Consider the following 14234-nt stretch of genomic DNA (forward strand, 5'->3'; position numbering starts at 1 on the left):
TGCGCGGCCGAAGGTTCTGCTGAGAGTCACGCTCATTCCCGCCCGCAGCTCGCCCGCCGGCCCTCCCGCCGGTGTCTCTGGTTGGACCTCGGGCCGGACGTGTAAGGCCAATGGGAATGCCGGGGGCAGGCTCTTTGTCGCCCGCCCGCATCGTCCCGCCCCACGGGCGTGGTCTGAACTGATATCTAAGCCAATGAAAACGGGAGGGCGGGGCCTATGTTGCCCCGGGAAATGGCGGCGACCTCGGAGTCTGTGAGTGGGGGGGAGGGGCAGGGCTTGGGTCTGGCTCCTCCTTCGCCCACCACCCCCAAAAGCCTGGGGGTGAGGAGGGGCGTCTCGGGTCCTGGTCAGTGCGAGGGAGGGGGACGGCTGGGTCTGATTAGCCAGTATGAACCTGAGAAAAGCGGCCGTCCCTGTCCTCTGTCCCGGGCCCCGGAGCGCATCAGGCCTGGCCCGACCTGGTCTCAGGCGCCTCTCTTAGCGGCCTCCTCTCCCCAGCTGCGCGCCCGCCGCCATGCCGCCCCTGTGGCCCCTGCTGCCCCTGCGCCTGTGCCGGCCGTGGCCCTGCCACCCTCCCACCCGGGCCCTCGCAGCGGCCGCCGGGCAGCGGTGAGTGCAGGGCCGGGCCCGAGGGTCAGGGGGGTTCTGTGAGGCCATCCAGGCTTAGCCCTGCCCAGCCCAGCCTAGGCTCGGCTCTGCCTGCCGAGGGAGCCGTGGGCTCGGCACTCAGCGTCAGCTGCTTTGTAGGCTTGTCTCAGGTAACACTCCCTGGCACAGCCGAGGACTCTGGAGCTTTGACAGATGACCCCAAGGACAGACAGTAGGTTAAGTGGCAGATCAGAAATTTCATGAACTAGGGTCTGTCAAGCATCTCTGCATAACTCCCTGGGGGAAGTTGGGTACAGAGATGCAGATTCAGACTGGGAATGTGGCTTAGTGGTAGAGTGCTTATCTAGCATGCATGAAGCCCTGAGTTCAATTCCTCACCACTAACCAGAAAAATCCAGAAGTGGCTATGTGGCTCAAGTGATAGAGTGGTAGCCTTGAGCAAAAGAAGTTCATGGATGGTGCCCAGGCCCTGAGTTCAAGCCCCAGGACAAGAAAAGAAAAGAGAAAAGAAAGAAAAAGATGCAGATCCCTAGGCCTTTTGTGGAGAGTCTGATCTGGAGAAATGAGATCCCAGGAAGTAATTGGCTTTCTGGAGGCCCAGGCTGGCCTCCAGGCTCATGAGATTTTCCTGTCTCAGTTTCCAACTAACTGGAACTAAAAGCACCAGCCACCTGGGAATCTGTTGCTTTTACTTTTTGTTCTTTTGCAATGTTTGGGTTGTACTTGGGGATTCACTAATGCCCGGCAGGAGTTGTACCACTCGACTACATCACTAGTTCAGGAGATCTGCTAGGGTTTTTGTTTTTGTGGTCATGAGGCTTGAGCTCTGGTCCCTGAAATCCCTGAAGAATTGAACCCAGGGCTTCATGCATGCTAGGCAAGCATTCTACTACTAAGCCACATTCCCAGCTCAATCTGCTGTTTTAAACAAGCTTTTCTGGTGGTAGTACAAGGGTCTGAGGATGACACTTTGAGTTCTGATCTGAATCAGTCCTGAGATAACCCCCAAAGGGACAGATGATTTGGGGCCAGGTCTGTCTTGGGACTAACAGCCTCTCCTGAGCTGGTGGTAGAGGTGGAGGGTGAGGTCCAGGGAGGTTGGAAGAGGATAGCAGGGGTTCTTTATGGGTTCCCTCAGCCTCTGCTGGTTTGGGCCCCTCTCCATAGGTCTGGGCCCAGTAATTATTATGAATTGTTGGGCGTGGATCCTGGTGCCAGTGCTGAAGAAGTTAAAAGAGCTTTCTTCATCAAGTCCAAGGAGGTACAGTACTTCCAAGGTGTGGAGGGAGGAAGCAGAAACCTGAGCCAGATGGGTAGGGAGCAGCCCAAGTCCACAGAAGCTGACATGTGTCTCTTTCATATCCCTTCCTTCAGCCTGCATGGGGATGAGAAAGGAGGGAAGGCTTGGGGAACAGACCAGAGATCCTGCTGGATGTGCTAGCTTTCCTCTCTCTCTATGTCTCTCTCTGCTTCTGTCTCTCTCCCTCTCTTCTTTTCTTTTCTTTTCTTTTTTTTTTGTGCCAGTTCTGAGGCTTGAACTCAGGGCCTGGGTATTATCTTTTAGCTTTTTTGCTCAAGGCTGGCACTACACCACTTAAATCACACCTCTACTCCACCTTTTTTTTGTGTGTGCGGTTAATTGGAGGACAGGAGACTCTTGGATTTTCCTGTCTGGACTGGCTTTGAACTTCAGTCTTCAGATCTCAGTCAGCCTCCTGAGTAGCTAGGATTACAGGAGGAACCCACTGTGTTCTGCTTTGGCTTTGTTTTCTTTTTGTGTGTTGTATGTTGAACTCGGCCTGGGCACTGTTCTGAAGCTCTTTTGCTCAAGGCTAGCGCTCTACCACTTTGAGCCATAGCGCCACTTGTGGTTTTCTGATGGTTAACTGGAGATGAAAGTCACAGACTTTCCTGCCCTGGTTGGCTTTGACTGTGAAACTCAACTCTCAGCCTCCTGTATAAACAGGATTACAGGCGAGAGCCTCTAGTGTCCACCTTTAGGCTTGGTTTTCTTGACCTGTCTATCTGCTCTTGAGAAACATGGACCAGGGAGGGCATAAGGAGAGAGAGAACAGGAGGCTGGTGGTGGGCGGGGCTAGAAGGGGAATGGCAGATATCTGTATTTCTGGCCTCCTGGAGGGGAATGAGCAGGCCTGAGTGTGAGGGTCACTGCCCAGGTAGGACTTTGGGGGTACTGTGAACTCTTGTGGGTAGACATCATCAAGATGGGTTCTGGAAAGACATAGAAAGGGAGATAAGAGGACCCCTGTCCTACCTCAGTTACACCCTGACCGAGATCCAGGGAACCCCACCCTGCATAGCCGTTTTGTGGAACTAAATGAGGCATACCATGTGCTCAGCCGTGAGAAGAGCCGTCGTAGCTACGATCAACAGCTTCGCTCTGCCAGCTCCTTCACATCTCCAGGAACCACAGCCCATTCCAGATCTTCCCAATACACACACAGGTACAGTGGTCCTGTCCCAACACCCTGCTGGCACCCACCCCCCAGGCTCTGGGAAGCTCTTAGAGCCTCATGTCCATGTTGTCCCTTTTGTTTTCCAGTAGCTCCTGGGAACCCCCCAATGCACAATACTGGGCCCAGTTTCACCATGTGAGGCCACAGGGGCCTGAGTCAAGGCAGCAACAACAGAAAAACAACCAGCAGGTTCTGGGGTACTGCCTACTGTTCATGCTGGCAGGCATGGGCCTGCACTATATTGCCTTCAAGTGAGTACTGTCCTCCCTGAGGGAGGTAGGAGGGTGGGTGACACCTAGAAAGGTCAGCCAGCCATGACACTCCATAGCTTGCATGCTTATGTCTCCCAAGCTAAGAATTATGTGAAATTGATCTTAGAGCCTTTTCTTTATTGAGTAAGGCAGCGTTTTGGAAAGAGCTTCACAAGATGTGCTGCCCTCAAAAACAAAACAAAAAGCCAGCCGCTGGTGGCTCATGCCCATAATCCTAGTTACTTAGAAGTCTGAGATCTGAGGATCGCTGTTCAAAGTCAGACCAGGCATGAAAGTCCAAGAGACTCTTATTATCTCCAGTTAACCACTAGAACACCCAAGTACTAGCCTTGAGCAGAAAAGCTCAGAGACAGCACCCAGGCCCTGAGTTCAAGCCCCATGATCGAGAAAAACAAAAAAACACTAGAGGGCTAGAAATGTGGCTTAGTGGTAAAGTACTTGCCTAGCATGCATGAAGCCCTGGGTTCAATTCCTCAGGACTACTTAAACAGAAAAAGCCAGAAATGGCACTGTGGCTCACGTGGTAGAATGATAGCCTTGAGGTCAAGCCCCAGGACTGGTAAAAAAAACAACAAACACAAAAACAAGAAGCAAAAAAACACCCAGATAGATAATTTCCTGTTCTTCATAATTTGAATATAAGTCTTCGATGCTGGATGCTGGCTGCCAAAGAGCTGGAGTCAATCTGAATAGTGCACAAGAAGCCAGGTGCCAGTAGCTCACATCTATAATTCTAGCTACTTAGGAGGTGGAGATCTGAGGGTCCTGGTTCAAAGCCAATTCTGAGACTCTTAACTTCTTGCAAAAAGCAAGAAGTGAAGATGTGGCTCAAGTGTAGCCTTAAGCAAAAAAGCAGGGGAGAACAAGAGGCCCTGATTTCAAGCCTCACTACAGGGACACACAATGTTGCACAAGAAACAAATACATTGGAATAGAGCCTCTCCATCAAGCCATAGTCCTCAGTTGGTAGTTGGTGTCACCTGACTCTCTTACCTGTGCATAAAATTTTCTTTTTTTCTTTTTCTTTTTGGGTCCGGTTGTGGGACCTGAACTCTGGGCCTGGGCGCTGTCCCTCAGCTCTTCAGCTCAAGGCTAGCACTCTACCACTTGAGCCACAGCGCCACTTCCGGCTTTTTTCTTTTTGCTTATATGGTGCTGAGGAATCGAACCCAGGGCCTCAGGCATGCAAGGCAAGCGCTCTACCACTGAGCCACCTTCCCAGCCCCTTAATTCTAATTTTTTTTTTTTGGCTGGTCATGGGGCCTGTACTCTGGGCCTGGCACTGTCCCTCAGCTCTTCAGCTCAAGGTGAGCACACTACCACTTCAGCCACAGCGCCACTTCCGGCTTTTTCTGCTTATGTGGTGCTGAGGAATCGAACCCAGGGCCTCATGCATGCAAGACAAGTGCTCTACCACTGAGCCACCTTCCCAGCCTGTGCATAAAATTTTCTACTTGAGGCCTGTGCCCACTGCCAGCAACTTCCTAATTCAGTAACAATGTTAGCTGCACAGCCCTTCCTCGTCTCCTGATTGGGCATCCCCTGTTCAGAACAGCTCACCAAGCTTGAGCAGGCCAGCTGAGGCTCTGGGGCCCTCTCCCCACCTATCACGGCCGCTGTTAGGCCAAGGTCCCCACAGATGTGAAGTTGTGAGACTCCAGATCCTGGAGTCACTGGGGTTAGCAGCACCCGCTTTGCAGGAAGTTGGAGCAGGTACACCGGAATTTCATGGATGAGAAGGATCGGATCATCACAGCCATCTACAATGACACCCGAGCCAGGGCCAGGTCTGTCTCCTGTGCGCTGCCCTTGCTCCCTGTCCAGGCCCGACCTCCTCCTCCAACCCGGTCCTGACCTCCCACACGCTCTCTTCCAGGGCCAAGAGAGCCCCGCTCCAGCAGGAGCGCCTGCAGAGGCAACAGCAGCCGTCCGGCCTCCGGGCCTGCCCCAGCCCCGGGGATCATGCCCCCGGGCACCAGCTCCTGAGGGCTTCGCCGCAGGGGGGAGCCTGCAGTGTGCCCCCCTAATTGCTGCCTGCTCCCCACAATGGGTGCAATAAAGTTGATTTCTCAGACTCCGGACTGGCCACTTCCTTCAGGGGCATAAAGGGGTAGCCCGCCCTCGGGCCCCAGGGAGCGCGTCCCCTTCCCCCAGGGCGGCGGCAGCGGCGGGCAGGGGGCACGCGGGAGGGGGCGCGCGGAGGGGCGGGGCCGCGCGGAGGGGGCGGGGCCGGGGCGCCGCGCCCCGCGCCCCGCCCGCCGCCCGGTGAGGAGCGCATGTGGGTCACATGAGCCGCCCGCCCGCCAGCCCGGGCCCGGCCCCCCGCCGCCCCCGTCGTCCCCGCCGCCCGCCGCCGCCGCCGCCGGCCGCCCGCCCGCCCCGCTCCTCCGGCGGCCGCCGCCGCTGCGCTGCGCTGCGCTGCCTGCGCCCAGGGCTCGGGAGGGGGCCGCGGAGCAGCCGCGCCCCGCGCCCGGCCCCCGCCCGCCGCGCCCGGGCCCGCGCCATGGGGCTCTGGCTGCCGCCGCCCCCCGCGCCGCCGGGCTAGGGCGATGCGGGCGCCCCCGGCGCGCGGCCCCCGCGGGCGCCATGGGCCCCCTGCTCCGCCGCCTGCTGCTCGCCGCGCTCCTGCAGCTGGCCCCCGCCCAGGTACGTGCGTGCCGCCCGCCGTGCGCTCCGTGCCCGCGCGCCGTGCCCTCTCAAGGTTGGAGGAAGTGCCGAGGCGACCCACGCGTCCAGCCTGGCCCTCCGAGGCCCCACCGGGCCGGGCATCCCCCGGGAGGTGCTCTTGCGTGCCCGCCCGCCAGCCCGGCCCCGCGCCACTCCCCCGCCCCAACCTAGTCCCCCCCCCCCCGGAGGCGGGCCGGAGCTGCTGCCTCAGTATCCCCAGGACTGTCCATTCCTGACCTGTGGTCTCTGAACAAGCCCAGCCCCCCAGCCTCACAGCTTGCCTGGTGGGTCTGCGGCCAGCAGAGGACAGATAAAGCTAGAGCTGGGGGAGAGAAAGTGAGGTCTCCTCCTGACTCAAGCCCTAGGACACCCCGAGAGCCAGACCCTGGGTCCAGGTCTCTTCTCTCCCACAGGCCCCCATCTCCCAGCCGGATGCCACTGGCCACCAGAAGAAAGGTAACACTTAACAATAGCTTCGCACCAGCCACTACTGAGAGTTTTCCACATGCCTGGATGTTATGGCCATCATCTGGTGTGATCATAGCTCCCTGGTGTGATGTCCACTTCACAGAGGAAGAAATTGAGGCAGAAAGAATGGTACTGGGTTCTAGACAAACAAGACTGTGGCAGACAGGAGCAGGCATTAGTAGAAGGTGGCTGGGACAGGGGACAGGGGGCCGGGGAGGATAGCTTTGGGAAACCCAGTTGGCGTTTAACCCTTCCTGATGGATCTGCCCCCAGTGGTATCATGGATAGACGTGTATGCCCGAGCCACCTGCCAGCCGAGGGAGGTGGTGGTGCCCCTGGCTACAGAGTTCATGGGTACGGTGGCCAAACAACTGGTGCCCAGCTGTGTGACTGTGCAGCGCTGCGGTGGCTGCTGCCCTGACGACGGCCTGGAGTGCGTGCCCACCGGGCAGCACCAAGTCCGAATGCAGGTACGGGGAGCAGAAGGGACAAGCAAGTTGAGGGGTCACCAGTACTCTGGGGACTGGGCCAGCCCGGAGACTAGAGCATGGAAGGCTGTTAGCTGAGCTGTTTTCCCTGTAGCCTATGGAGCACCCCTTGCTCTCTGTCCCTATTGCCCCATACCCCCCTCATTGTGTCTCCCCATTCTTCTCCCGAGCACAGATCCTCATGATCCGGTACCCAAGCAGTCAGCTGGGGGAGATGTCCCTGGAGGAGCACAGCGAATGTGAATGCAGGTGCCAGCCAGGCCCAACCTCTGAGCTTGCAGAGTCTAGGCGTGGGGTGGTGGGGGGCTTGGGGTTCACTGCACTGCGGGCCAGGTTTCTAGGAGTAGAGCCAGAGGTAGGCCTGGGATCTGAGACAAGACAGTGGGATGTGTGGATCTCTTGATCTTTCTCTTCTTTGTCTCTATCTCTTACTTTTTAGACCAAAAAAAAAGAATGTGGTGAAGCCCGACAGGTGAGTATTTGGGGTTCCTGCAGAGATATAACCTGGATGTGTAGAATCAGATAGAAGGTGTGGATGGGCCCAGGGTCACACGAGAGAGGCAAGATCCTGGTTCTTCTTCTCTTTCTCCTCTGTTCCCCAAATCTGTACATTCTGTCCTGGTCCCAGCTCCTGGGAAGACTCTTCCTTCCTGCCCCAGACATGTTGCTTCTCCTCCTAGGGCTGCCACTGCCCACCGTCCCCAGCCCCGCTCAGTTCTGGGCTGGGATTCTGCCCCTGGAGCACCCACCCCAGCTGACACCACTCATCCCACTCCAGCCCCAGGACCCTCTGCCCGCGCTGCCTCCAGCGCCGCCAACGCCCTGATCCCCGGACCTGTCGCTGCCGCTGCCGACGCCGCAGCTTCCTCCGTTGCCAAGGGCGGGGCTTAGAGCTCAACCCAGACACGTGCAGGTGAGGAGTTTGTGGGTGGCACTGCTTTGGGAAGACATCAGGGCTGCGTTCTGGAGCAGGTCCAGGTGAGCCTGCCAGTGGGAGAAGGGCCAGGAAAGGGGAAGCTGCTGAAGGTGTCGAACAAACTTTTCCCCAAGTGTCTGTTGGCATGGAGATCTGTATCAACACAGCTTACAGTCGAATGCGGGAATCAGGAGAGAGAGAGAGAGAGAGAGAGAGAGAAATAACAGCGGGGGGAGAGAGAGAGATAACAGCGGAGCATGCCTGGTGCCGAGGTGGGGCAGCTGATGGCTCTCTGAGCAGCCAGCCATCCTGTGGATGAAGTCATTCATATCTGCCTGGAATGGAACTGAGGAAGCGTTTTCCTGATTCGCTGAGCTCCAGGCCTTCCCAGAAGCCCCTGGTGTTTGCTTTTCTGTATGGACTTTGAGAGACCAGAAATATATCGTAGGAAGACTCTCTGCAGTTTTCTCACCACTAGAGCGGTCATGGATGACATTAGATGGCCAAGCCAGTGGGGCTTTCCCAGAGTGTGAAGAGAAATGGGCCAACAAGGAAGTGTGTCAAAAGGAGCTGGGGAGCTGGACACATGGCTCACACCTATAATCCTAGCTACTGCAGAGGCTGAGATCTGAGAATCTTAGTTCAAGCCAGCCTGGGCAGACAAACCAAATTTCAATTGACCAGTAAATAGCTGGAGGTAGAGGCAGAACCAAGCCAACTCAGAGCTTGAGACCCTGAGTTCAGGCCTCAGTACCAGCATGCTCACATGGGTGTGCATGCACCCTCATTGCCCCTCACCCCCCTAAGGTCTGTGGGCTGAGCTCCAGCCAATCATGAACAGATCCCTTTCTGCCTTCCCCAGGTGCCGGAAGCTGCGAAGGTGACACATTGCTTTTCAGACTCAGCAGGGCCACTTTCCTCAGCCTCACCCCATTTGGACAAGAGAGGGGAACCTGGGGAGAAGACCCTAGCTCCAAGACCTTGGCCTCGATGGAACTTGTTCCAGGACTTGGGCCTCTCAGAGTGCTCTCCTACCATCTGTCCTTCATCTTCTGAGGCTGCCAGCTAACAGAATTGATGAGCCATGACAGCAGCAAGAGAGCTCATGTTCCAGCTTAGGGGAACAGGTGCTCTCGGTCTTTAACCACACCCTGTGCACCTGAGTTTAACAACTGGCTCCTGCATCGCCTCACTACAAAGACCCCAAACTGCTGCACATTTGGGCTTTGGTATGAAAACTGTGACCTCCTTGTCCCTGATAAAAGAGCTAGAAGGAGCTTTTCCTGCCTGTGTCACTGTTTGCCACTGTTCAGGCTGGCTGGGCTGGCTAGTTTGGGCAGGATATCTGCACCAACTGCTTAGCCCAGGAGCTCGTCTTCCCGCCCTTGCTGGGCCCCCAAAGGCTCCAGAGCAGATCCCATGCAGAGCCACTGATCATCACACCTCAACTCTTACAGCTGCTCCCCCTGCCCCCACCCCTCCTCCCATTCTCCTACCCATTACAAGGAATTTGCCTGATATGGGCAATGACCTTGAGGTGGATCCCAGATCTGCCCTGTGTGACCCTTAATTCCCACTGCCCTTGTCTTTTAGCACTTTTTTGCATATATACACCTTTGCTGTGGTAGGGGCCACTGTGCTGCAGACAAAGTGTGAAGTGTTTTCACATAGTAGATGGGAATACTTATTTCCCCTGCCAAGCAACACTTTGACTCCCCACAGTAGGGCTCTAGAGCACACCTACCCTGTCCCCCTGAACCCTGCCTCTCTAAAAAAGAACTATCAAAGGTCTGTGGTTGGTGGGAGTGGTATCGTAGACAAGTTCTCCCTAAAACCCATAAAGTCTTCACCTCAGAGTATCTCACATCTCCTGACCTATCTGATCCAAACTTCATGTCCACTTTTCCCCAGCACATCACACTGCTGAGGTATGCCATGTAGGAAAAGTGACCCCAAGTAGCCACCTCAATGGAGGTGTTCTCTGAGGGACTGAATCAGAAGGTGCAAGGTGTGGTGTTATACATGATGGTGGTGCCAAGGCAAGATTTCCCAATGGTGATCATTGTTTTAGTGTTTAGTGTTTTGTTTTTTTTTTTTTTGCCAGTCCTGGGGCTTGAACTCAGAGCCTGGCCACTGTCCCTGAACTTCTTTTGCTCAAGACTAGCACTCTACCCCTTGGGCCACAGCACCACTTCTGGCTTTTTATGTTTATGTGTTCCTAAGGAATTGAATCCAGGGCTTCATGCATGCTAGGCAAAGCATTCTCCCACTAAGCCCACATTCCCAGCCTCAATTGTTACTATTTATTTATTTACCAGTCCTGGGACTTGAACTCAGGGCTTGGGCACTGACCCTGAGCTTCTTTTTGCTCAGGCTAGCACACTACCACCTGAGCCATAGTACCACTTCTAGCTTTTTCTGTTTATGTGGTACTGAGGAACTGAACCCAGGGCTTCATGCTAGGCATGCTAGGCAAGCACTCTACCACTAAGCCACATTCTCAGCCCGCGATCCTTACTTCTTAATAGTCTCAGCCATCATGTCAGTGATGGAGCCGTGGTCTGAGAGATGAGGGTTAAGGCCCTAGGGCCACTAACTCTGAGCCTACTTGGCACTCACAGTGATGCACAGTGCTTCCCATGCACCTCAGAGATCAGCTCTAATTCAGTTCTGAGCTTAGTGTTGTGATTATCTTCCTTTACCAATGAAGGAAATAGAAGCTGGGTGCCACTGTAATCCTAGCTACTTGGGAAGCTGAGATGTAAGAATCATGGTTTGAAGCTAGCCTGCCAGATACGTCTATGAAACTCTTATCTCCAATTAAGTAAGTACCAAGAAAGCCTGAGTGGAGCTGTGGCTCAAGTGGTAAGGCACTACCCTTGAGCACAAAAGCTCAGAGATAGTGCCCAGGTCTCAAGTTCAAGCCCAACAGCTGGCACAAAAAAACATGAAAGGAAATAGATGCAGGGAGCAAACTGGCCCTTGGACTCGGCTTCAAGTCAGCTGTTTCTCTAACACTCAACCAACGTTTAGCTGTCAATCAGCTGCAGGTTCCTGAGATGTCTATCAAGATTTCCGCACTGGGCACACTGCGGGGTGTTGGGATACTTGCAAGGAATCCTGCAAGGAGGTGAGGGAACGGGCCCACGCGGCCAGCGAGCTGCTGGAGGGAGGAGGGTCCCCGAGCCCACCTATCCAGGGGAAGAGCTGGCTCAAGGTCACACCAGGCAACTAACTCGCAGCGGCCTTTCAAACCCGCGCGAGCCCTGGCAACGGGACTGCTGAGGGGTCAGGAGCGGCATGAAATGGCCCCTCAAGACCCGCTCCAGGAGCCCACGTAGCTTGACCGGAACGTCACCTCGGGCGGAAGTGCCTTTGGCGCTTTCGGAAGTCACTTTCACCAAACTCCACGAGTAACCCCTCCGCCGGAAGTGGCGCAATGCGCACGTGCCTACCCGGGAGGCGGGGCCGAAGGAGAAGCCGCGCCAGGGGCGGGTAGCGGCGGGTTTCGCACGGTCCAATAAGAGAAGGCGGCGTGGCCCGGCCTGTAGCGACCGGAACGCGCCTGCGCAGAGGTGGCCGCACGACCTGGGTTGGCTCCGGGGGCGCGGCGAGGAGGTGAGCGGGGGCCACAGCCCGGGCCGGGGGGAGCCGGGGTGCATGTAGGAGGCCAGGCTGGCTCTGGCCGGGCAGAAGCGGGCCGTGGCTCGGCGTGTAAACGAGGGCTAAGAGGTGCAGGAATTGGGGGGCCGGGGTCGGCGCTGTCCGGAGATGCCGCAAGGGGTGGGGTCTCACGCCGCACGGGGCGGAGCCCTGGGACTCGGGGCGGGACGCGAAACACAGGCTGACCGGACCTCAGAGCGGGAGCCGGTAGAAGGCGGGGCTCGACGGCCAGGGGCGGGGCTAGGGAGGCCTGGGGGTGGGGCCTGGAGCTTGGAGGCGGGGCTGGAGTCGGTGGGAGGCGGGGCCTCGGGTTTGGAAAGCGAGGGGGCCGGAGCCCAAGCGCTGGGGGCGGGGCTTCAGCCGGTGAGTGGCGTGGCTCCAACCCAGGAAAAGGACGGTTCTGCGGGGGGCGGAGCTTCGGAGTCGGGGGCGGAATTCTGTCCCCTGGAAGGCGGAGCCAAGGATTCAAGCCCGGGGCTAAGCCAGAGTAATGGCCAGGGGCGTCCACGCGGGGGCGGTCTCCGCGGTGGCCGGGCCTGGGGACGCGGTAGGCCTCGAACTCCACCTGGAGAGGTGGTGTGGGTGGAGCGGTCTCGGCGGCCCGCGGACTCGGGGCCCATCTGGGTGCCCCGGAGGCCCCCAAGGGCTCAGAGTTGGGGCGGCGCTCCCGGTGGTGGCACCGGGCCAGGCTGGGGGGTACCTCCAGAGGATCGGGGCTCCCCGGAGCCGCCTAGCGGGGACGTGTGGGTGCCTCGGGGCCGGCCCCCTGCAGCGGCCGCAGAGGTGTGGGTCTGCTGGGCCGGGGGCAGCTGGGTGTGGCGCGAATGGGGCCGCTCGGTCGGGGCAACTCCTGTGCAGTCAGATAGGGTCTGGACTTTGCGTAAAGGGACTGGTGGGAACTGAGGAGTCTCAGAGGTGGGGACAGGGAGGGAGGCAAAGGGAAGCTGTGGGGGTGAGCAGAGGGGCGGGGCCCTGGCTGCTGTGGCCTCCCCTGACCCCCTCCCCTCGCTGCTGGGGTCCTCAGCCAAGCCCCCTTCTCCCTGGACTGGTAAGTGTGGCCGCGGAGCCCGGGGGAAGAGGGTGGTGACCGGGACAGGGGGATCTCTAGGGGCAGGCAAGCTATGATGGGGGGTGGCAACCTCCTGGTACTTGCCCTTGTTCCAAGCCCTCCCTGCCTCCTCCCGGTCGGTTGGTCGGGGTCTATGCCCGCAGAGACATGAGGCTGAGCTGGGTCCTGACGGTACTGTCCATCTGCCTGAGCGCCCTGGCCACAGCCGCGGGCGCCGAGGGCAAACGGAAGCTGCAGATCGGGGTCAAGAAGCGAGTGGACCACTGTCCCATCAAATCGCGAAAGGGAGACGTCTTGCACATGCACTACACGGTGGGTGAAGGGCGGAGCTTCCTGGGTGGGTGGAGCTTCTGGGAACCAGAAGTGCCTTGGCAGCTTAGCTTCTCCCCCAGACCAGGTGTGTGACCTTGAACAAGCCCCCTCATCGCCTCTTAAGCCTATTTTCATGATTCTCCTCTGCTCTTTAACTGTCCACTCCCCAGCCGGGCATGAGCAGGCAATAACTGTACCCAAGGCTATGTCCCCTTCAAGGACAAGGGCCACTAGTCAATGCTGTGGGGATCAATTTGATGGGGAGAGCCGCTGGGTGAGGGGGCTCAAGGGTGAAGCCCCCCCTCCTTACTAGCCTTCTCCTGGCCCTACAGGGAAAGCTGGAAGATGGGACAGAGTTTGACAGCAGCTTGCCCCAGAACCAGCCCTTTGTATTCTCCCTTGGCACGGGCCAGGTCATCAAGGGCTGGGACCAGGGGCTGCTGGGGTAAGTCAGGGTGAGGTGGGGGCAGGGCTGGAGCATGCATGGTTGTGGTCCAGGAAGTGACTTGTGGCAAACCCCAGAGGGGGGCAGGGAGACCAGGAGCTGGGGTGCTGCCACATTGTGAGCATGCATTGTCCTGCAGGATGTGTGAAGGGGAAAAGAGGAAGCTGGTGATCCCATCGGAGCTAGGTGAGCATCCCTTCCTGGGGCTACTGGGGACATGTCTGAGGAAGGTGGCCATGGCCTCAGCCTCACTGTGGAGTCACTGTAGCTATATGGCCCTTCTAAGACTGGCTTGTGACCAGCAGCAGGGACAGGCTCAGGCGCTGTAGTGCCCATCTCTGCCATTTACCAGTCCTTTGGTACCCTTCCCTTGCTTTATTTCTGGCCTTTGAGTTGCCCTGGGCACAGCAAAGGGTGTTTGAACTAAGTGGGCGTGGCCGCAGCTCACTGTTTCTCTGTGCATCTTTGACAGGGTATGGAGAGAGAGGAGCTCCTCCAAAGATCCCAGGTAACCCTTTTTCTTAATACACCCACTCTAGCCATCCCTCTCCCATGGCCCAGATTCCATTCTGACCCCACTTTCCCATCCAGGTGGAGCAACCCTAGTGTTTGAAGTGGAGCTTCTCAAGATCGAGCGGCGGTCAGAACTGTAGCAGATGTTGCGGAGGGGCACAGGAGCATCAGGGACCAGACTGTTTCAAAACAACAAAACTCTTACAAGCCCAAGAGTGAGCCTGTGGTTCTTTGTGGGTCCTGAGAGACTTGGTTACAACCACAGCTCAGGGCTGTGGCAGAGCCCCTTGGCAAGGCCCTTGCCTGTAGCATTCAAGGGTATGTTAGATTTGATC

At 57.4% G+C, this 14234-nt stretch overlaps 4 protein-coding genes across 7 annotated transcripts; all 4 read left to right on the top strand.

Moving 5' to 3' along the window:
* The first annotated feature begins 291 nt into the window (after nt 1-291).
* Nucleotides 292-5432, top strand: Dnajc4 (DnaJ heat shock protein family (Hsp40) member C4). 2 transcript variants are annotated; one of them, XM_042676046.1, is made up of 6 exons: nt 292-609; nt 1777-1870; nt 2890-3074; nt 3176-3337; nt 5059-5145; nt 5235-5432. In XM_042676046.1, exons 1-6 carry the CDS (start codon nt 515-517, stop codon nt 5383-5385), a joined length of 774 nt encoding a protein of 257 aa, XP_042531980.1. In that variant the 5' UTR covers nt 292-514; the 3' UTR covers nt 5386-5432. The 2 variants fall into 2 exon arrangements, with proteins under 2 accessions (XP_042531980.1, XP_042531979.1); XM_042676045.1 differs by having other exon boundaries at nt 293-609; nt 3173-3337.
* Nucleotides 5433-5700: 268 nt separating this feature from the next.
* Vegfb (vascular endothelial growth factor B) lies at nt 5701-9174 on the top strand. 2 transcript variants are annotated; one of them, XM_042675951.1, is made up of 7 exons: nt 5701-6004; nt 6439-6481; nt 6767-6963; nt 7157-7230; nt 7421-7453; nt 7662-7894; nt 8760-9174. In XM_042675951.1, the coding sequence occupies exons 1-6, from the start codon at nt 5945-5947 to the stop codon at nt 7870-7872; spliced, it is 618 nt and encodes a 205-aa protein (XP_042531885.1). In that variant the 5' UTR covers nt 5701-5944; the 3' UTR covers nt 7873-7894; nt 8760-9174. The 2 variants fall into 2 exon arrangements, with proteins under 2 accessions (XP_042531885.1, XP_042531886.1); XM_042675952.1 differs by having other exon boundaries at nt 5729-6004; nt 7760-7894.
* A 2234-nt stretch (nt 9175-11408) lies between these two features.
* Fkbp2 (FKBP prolyl isomerase 2) lies at nt 11409-14112 on the top strand. 2 transcript variants are annotated; one of them, XM_042676155.1, is made up of 6 exons: nt 11409-11515; nt 12773-12941; nt 13274-13386; nt 13526-13572; nt 13859-13894; nt 13978-14112. In XM_042676155.1, exons 2-6 carry the CDS (start codon nt 12777-12779, stop codon nt 14037-14039), a joined length of 423 nt encoding a protein of 140 aa, XP_042532089.1. In that variant the 5' UTR covers nt 11409-11515; nt 12773-12776; the 3' UTR covers nt 14040-14112. The 2 variants fall into 2 exon arrangements, with proteins under 2 accessions (XP_042532089.1, XP_042532091.1); XM_042676157.1 differs by lacking the exon at nt 11409-11515 and adding an exon at nt 12579-12608.
* Nucleotides 11530-12578, top strand: LOC122105055 (translation initiation factor IF-2). The gene has a single exon (XM_042676153.1). It carries the CDS (start codon nt 11669-11671, stop codon nt 12461-12463), a length of 795 nt encoding a protein of 264 aa, XP_042532087.1. The 5' UTR covers nt 11530-11668; the 3' UTR covers nt 12464-12578.
* Nucleotides 14113-14234: the final 122 nt, after the last annotated feature.

The sequence above is a fragment of the Dipodomys spectabilis genome, unplaced genomic scaffold (genome assembly GCF_019054845.1).
Source record: "Dipodomys spectabilis isolate Male_0828 unplaced genomic scaffold, ASM1905484v1 ptg000030l, whole genome shotgun sequence".
NCBI lineage: Eukaryota > Metazoa > Chordata > Mammalia > Rodentia > Heteromyidae > Dipodomys > Dipodomys spectabilis.

What these genes read in the sequence shown, in the direction of transcription:
- Dnajc4 (XM_042676045.1), top strand. Translation starts at nt 515, where the DNA reads ATGCCGCCCCTGTGGCCCCTGCTGCCCCTGCGCCTGTGCCGGCCGTGG. An exon ending in GCAGCGGCCGCCGGGCAGCG is followed by an intron (nt 610 to 1,776) that starts GTGAGTGCAGGG and finishes CCCTCTCCATAG; the next exon opens with GTCTGGGCCCAGTAATTATT. An exon ending in GACACCCGAGCCAGGGCCAG is followed by an intron (nt 5,146 to 5,234) that starts GTCTGTCTCCTG and finishes GCTCTCTTCCAG; the next exon opens with GGCCAAGAGAGCCCCGCTCC.
- Vegfb (XM_042675951.1), top strand. Translation starts at nt 5,945, where the DNA reads ATGGGCCCCCTGCTCCGCCGCCTGCTGCTCGCCGCGCTCCTGCAGCTG. An exon ending in TGCAGCTGGCCCCCGCCCAG is followed by an intron (nt 6,005 to 6,438) that starts GTACGTGCGTGC and finishes TCTCTCCCACAG; the next exon opens with GCCCCCATCTCCCAGCCGGA. An exon ending in AATGTGGTGAAGCCCGACAG is followed by an intron (nt 7,454 to 7,661) that starts GTGAGTATTTGG and finishes TTCTCCTCCTAG; the next exon opens with GGCTGCCACTGCCCACCGTC.
- LOC122105055 (XM_042676153.1), top strand. Translation starts at nt 11,669, where the DNA reads ATGCCGCAAGGGGTGGGGTCTCACGCCGCACGGGGCGGAGCCCTGGGA.
- Fkbp2 (XM_042676155.1), top strand. Translation starts at nt 12,777, where the DNA reads ATGAGGCTGAGCTGGGTCCTGACGGTACTGTCCATCTGCCTGAGCGCC. An exon ending in TGGGACCAGGGGCTGCTGGG is followed by an intron (nt 13,387 to 13,525) that starts GTAAGTCAGGGT and finishes ATTGTCCTGCAG; the next exon opens with GATGTGTGAAGGGGAAAAGA. An exon ending in GGTGATCCCATCGGAGCTAG is followed by an intron (nt 13,573 to 13,858) that starts GTGAGCATCCCT and finishes CATCTTTGACAG; the next exon opens with GGTATGGAGAGAGAGGAGCT.